Genomic DNA, 5,572 nt, shown 5'->3' on the forward strand with positions numbered 1-5,572 from the left:
CTCTTCCCCCCCCGCGTGCGCTCTCCCTCCCTCGTCCTCTCTCTCTGTCGCTCCTGTCCGAGAGGTCGGATAATTCAGGGAATTCGGATATCCCAGGATCCCGCTGTGTGGGCGCTAAGACTTGTTTTGGTTTTTCCCTCTCAGGAAGCAACGCAAACGAGACCCCGACTACTCCGAGAAGTTGCCTCCAAATATCGGTGAGTCCCGAAGCTTCCCTGAGATTTTGGAGGTGGGGGGGGAGATAAAGAACGGAATAGGTGTAGAATGGGCAGGAGGCCGCTCAGCCCCTCGGGGCTATCTTCAGGAAGTGACAAGACTGGGATAGTCAAGTTGGACTCTGAGAAGCATTCTGTAGACTAATCTATGTCTTCTGATTGGTTTGAGAAGCTCAGGCCGGTGGCGACGCCAACGTTAACAACCTTCCAACTGGGCCACCCTTAACCTGTGCCCCGCGCAGCCTCCTGAGGGCGAATATTCCCGACTCCCGGGGATGCGGACGCGGATTCCAGGAAGTGTCACTCTAACCTGAGGGGGTTGCAGGCCTCAGAGCGATGATAGGCGAGTCCCAAGGGAAAGGTAGGCTGCAGCAGGCGATTGGAAAGGTACACGACCCCTTCGATACTGAGCGACCCGGCTTCGACAGCCCGTCTTGCGGGAAAGAATTCCACAGGTTCACTCCCCTCGGAGAGAGAAGAAACTCTCCCTCGTCTCCATCTCCAATGGGGTAGCCCCTTACTTTGAGATGGTGTGCCTTCTGGTCCCAGTCTCTCCACATTAGCACCCCCCCCACCCCCCATCAAATTCCATGAGAGTTTTGCACGCTTCAACAAAGTCACCTCTCATCCTTCTGAACTCCAATGAACACAGGCCCAACCCTTTCTCATCGGACCGTCCCTCCATCCCCGGGACCAGCTGAGTGACCCCTTCCCTGGTCTGCTTCCGATGCTGGTCTATCTTTCCTTGGATGTGGGATCCCAGAATCGTTCGCAGTGCGGACCAGATAATATCTTCCACAGTTTGAGCAGAACCTCCCGAATTTTTCATTCCCGTTCCCTGCCGATTGAATTCGATTCGCCTTCCCTATTCCCTGCCGAGCCCGGATGCTAGCTTTTCTTTTGGGATTCTTGAACGAATCCCTCCAGGTCTGTAGCTTTCTTGGTCGGAATAAAATTCAGCTCCTCCCTTCATTCTGTGATGATCTCTCGCTTCCCCGCGTTACGTTTCCTGCGTTTCTCTCTCTCTCTCTCGCCCAATTTCGACAGAATGTTGTTGCTGCTTGTCGAATAGGAAATGGGATATCCAAGTCGGAATGCCGTACAGGGTCTTCTGATCCTGCATCTGGAGTCCTGCATGCAGTTGCGCTCTCCCTTTGTCGAGTTGCACAAGACAGTTTGGAAACTGGGTTCACTAAACAGTGAAGCGAGCAGGGCCCTGACCCAGCTAGAGTTCAGAAGATTGAGAAGTAAACTCTTACCAAAGTATCTAAGATCTGGACAGGACTTGTAGGTAAATAGATAGAATCCCTGCAGTGTGGAAACAGGCCCTTCAGCCCAACAAGTCCACACCAACCCTCTGAGCATCCCACCCAGACCCATTCCCCTATAAACACACCTAACCTGCACATCCCTGGGCACTACGGGACAATTTAACACGGCCAATCCACCCTAACCTGCACATCCCTGGGCACTACGGGACAATTTAGCACGGCCAATCCACCCTAACCTGCACATCCCTGGGCACTATGGGACAATTTAGCACGGCCAACCCACCCTAACCTGCACATTCCCTGGGCTGTGGGAGGAAACCCACGCAGACACGGGGAGAACGTGCAAACTCCACACAGACACAGTCACCCGAGGGTGGAATCGAACCCGGGTCCCTGGCGCCATGAGGCAGCGGCGCTAACCACTGAGCCACCGTGCCACCCCGATCTTAAATTCATTTAGTGGGATGTGGGCGTCGCTGGCTGAGCCCAGCGTTTGTTGCCCGTCCCTAGTTGCCCCTTGAGAAGGTGGTGGTGAGCTGCTTTCTTAAATGCTGCAGTCCTCCTGCTGTGGGTTGACCCATTAGAGAGAGAAAGTTGTAGGATTTTGACCCAGTGACAGTGAAGGAACGGCGATATATTTCTAAGTCAGGATGGTGAGTGGCTTGGAGGGGAACCTGGAGGTGGTGGTGTTCCCATGTATCTGTTCCCCTTGTCCTTCTAGATGGAAGTGTTCGTGGGTTTGGTGCTGAATTTCTGTGGCTCATCTTGTAGATGGTACACTTGAGTTGGTAAAGGCTGAGAGAATGTTCCACCTTGTGGGAACACAACTAGGTACATAATTCTTTCAAGTTTGCGTCACAGGTAGACAGGGTGGTCAAGAGAGGTTTTAGAAAAGATTTACCAGGATGTTGCCAGGAATGGAGGGTTTGAGTTATAAGGAGAGGCTGGATCGCCTGGAGGCTGGAGGATTTGTACTGGAGGTTGAGGGGTGACCTTATAAAATCATGAGGGGCATGGATAAGGTGAATAGCAAAGGTTCTTCCCCCCAAGGTGGGGGAGTTCAAACTAGGAGACGTATTTTCAGGGTGAGAGGAGAAAGATTTAAAAGGACGTGAGGGGCAACGTTTTCACACAGTGTGTGATTTGTGTGTAGAATGATTTGCCAGAGGAAGTGGTGAAGGTGGGTACAGTTACAACATTTAAGAGATACTTGGACCGGTTTATATGAACAGGAAAGGTTTAGAGGGATATGGGCCAGGCACAGGCAAGTGGGAGTTGGTCGGCACAGACGAGTTGGACCGAAGAATCTGTCTCCGTGTCTCCGACTATGACGTGCTTTAACGCCATCTCCCATTTAATACAGAGCTCAGAATTTTTGGATCTGAGGGTCAGAGCTCTGGGGCGGGAGTTGAACCCACAATCGTCTGACTCCGATGCTCAGCATGCTGCTGACTGAGCCAGGCTGGGTCCGGCCTGCTTGTACCCTCTCACCAGGACCTCCTGTCCCAGAGGAAGTAGTGGTTTGGGCCTAACCCGACGCTCGAGCCTAGTGCTATGTTTGGGCCTAACCCGACACTCGGGCCTAGTGTTATGTTTGGGCCTAACCCCACACTCTGGCTTAGTGCTATGTTCAGGCCTAACCCAGCCCTCAGGCCTAGTGCTATGTCCGGGCGTAACCCAAGCCTCAGGCCTAGCACTATGCTTGGGCCTAGTGTGATGCTCAGGCCTAATCCAACACTCAAGCCTGTATGACAATAAAGCCATGTTCCTCGTGATAATCGGATGTGTTATAAAAGAGAAGGGACTGAGGAATGTGGAGGAGGGAACGGAGCTATGGCTTTGTTACTCACGGGATTTTACTGTTCACTAAATCCAAGAGCAAAGCTCAACCATCTCCCACTACCCCCAACTCCCTCCGCTAATGCCATCGCCACAGAATGGGGTGGAACTCCATTATTATGAGAAGCCAAAGGTGTATTCTCGGTAACTAAGTCTTCAATTCCTCTGCAGCTATTTCGGGAATCAAAGTCTACATTGATCCTTTCACCTACGAGGACCCCAACGAGGCAGTCCGAGAGTTTGCCAAGGAGATCGATATATCGTACGTGAAGATTGAGGAGGTTATAGGAGCCGGTAGGTGGCGGGCCGTGTGGTCGGGTTGCTCTGTGACGTCGGGAGTTCCGTGCGCGCGTTGGACACGCGTGTACTGACAACGTGGCCCCAACAAGACCCTGCTGATCATCTTGCTCCCAGACGCAGTATCGGCACTGGCCACCGCTCCCGGTGGTGCCAGTGAGCCGCTGGCACCTGATAGGCCGGCGGCTCCCTGTGCCTGGGGCTTCCTGCATAATTAACAGCCAATCGTGTGTGTCAGTGCAAGGTCATGTGCTCCTTTGGGTCTTTCCCACAGTTCTCCTGTGAGATGGAATGGGTCACAATTTTCCGAATGCCTCACCAAATCTGGTACGGACGCTCCTCGGGAATTTCCCGCTAATCCCCATGGAGCTTTGGTGGATACAGACTTTGCCCGAAACCCTCCATGCTGTTATAACGTTATTGTGCGTGTCTTGCTCAATACAAATTCTGACAATGACGCTCAGAATGGGGATGGACCTCAGAAACCCATCCAGCTATCATTACAACCATCCCAAGTCAAATTTATTACCCTACGCCCTCTTTCTGACCTAAGTTACAATGCGTCCGATCTCCTAACTCCCTGAATATTGTGGTTCCAATGTGAAGGTTTCTCCTCCCAAACAGAAAATAATTTCTTCCCCATCGTCCCTGTCAAATCTGTCAATCGTCCTGTGATTCGATTCCAACTTCATATTCGAGGGAGTGCGAGCCTAGTGCCATCCTCGGCCTGTTGGAGCTGTTAAAACTCCGCCGAATCCCAGCAGTGTTTGATCCAAGGACGGAATATCCTTCCTGAGGTGTGGTGGCCAGAACTGAGCGCAAGTTATTCCGGATGGGATCCCAACCCTAGATTTATGACCTTAAGCCTGACTTCCCCACCCCATTGTTCTCCGAACCCCTTGAGACCCTGGCCAACATTCCATTCGCTTTTGTAATTTTTTTTCTCGTTTTGCGCCTATCCAGACTTCTGTTTTGCGATACTCTTAGGCCACGGCTCCTCAAATTCAGCCCATCCCATTTCCTTCGTCGGCCCTGGAAACCAAATCCCGACAAAACTCGGCTTGGCTGCTTCCTGGCCTCCAGTTAGGTTTGACGTTCAGTAATGAGGAGAAAAGATACTTTTCGCGTATCGCTTTTTGTCCTCATCGGGACGTTTTGCAAAACGCCAAGGGGTGAGCGACACTTTGGCAGGACGGTTATGTTATAAAGCTGAGGTTGATCCACCCTCGCACCCTGAGAACTAAAACCAAAATAGGAGCACCTCGCCCTGTAATTTGTAAAGGAGTGTGAAAAGTGGTGTAACCTGCCTTTCAGCAACTTCTAGTGGTTAAATAAAATAAACCCCTGACACTTGCTTCAAATTTCAACAAGTAACAGTTTATTTATCTCAGTCTTAGTCTTAGCGGTGGACAAATGAACTAAACTATTAACAAACTGAATGAATCCCTTCTAACGACTAACTATTCCCAAATAAAGCAAGATTCTAAAGGTGTGCTGTTCCAATAAATCCAAGTCTCACTTATGTAAAAAGAAATAGAATTTAGCTTCTCCAAATTACAGCCGTATTGAAGCATGTGTTTGGCAGGAATGCTGCGTTGAAAGGCATCGAGACCCAGACTAAATCATGGCTAAACTAGTTCTATCCCAGCTTTCTTTCCTCACTATTTGTTCTAACACTCGAACAATTAACACTTTGGGTGATAAAATCAGCCACGCAATCCGACAGTAATATTGAAAATGGGAGCGATTAAAACTTTAGCATCACTTAAGCAAGTGTCTTTAAGTACTTTGTAAAGTGCTCTTCGTGTACATAAGCCCAGGCTGTCTAAAGATGGCTAGCTCTGCGTTTCTGGATGTAAATTTCAACCGTCGCAAAATAATTTTTGCAGTTGCAGCGGCTGTAGTTTTACAGTAGATTGCACTTTTAAAGATGATGGTGAGAATATGTGA

At 50.2% G+C, this 5,572-nt stretch overlaps 1 protein-coding gene across 1 annotated transcript in view; it reads left to right on the top strand.

Annotated features, from left to right (window-relative positions):
* Nucleotides 1-5,572, top strand: part of LOC109925754 (ephrin type-B receptor 4-like) — a 190,249-nt gene that overhangs the window by 175,044 nt on the left and 9,633 nt on the right. The window contains exons 7-8 of the mRNA XM_048620045.1: nt 120-197; nt 3,497-3,619. Coding sequence (XP_048476002.1) covers nt 120-197; nt 3,497-3,619 — 201 coding nt within the window. The remainder of the gene's footprint in view (nt 1-119; nt 198-3,496; nt 3,620-5,572) is intronic.

Source organism: Rhincodon typus, chromosome 45 (genome assembly GCF_021869965.1).
Source record: "Rhincodon typus isolate 14 chromosome 45, sRhiTyp1.1, whole genome shotgun sequence".
Classification (NCBI taxonomy): domain Eukaryota; kingdom Metazoa; phylum Chordata; class Chondrichthyes; order Orectolobiformes; family Rhincodontidae; genus Rhincodon; species Rhincodon typus.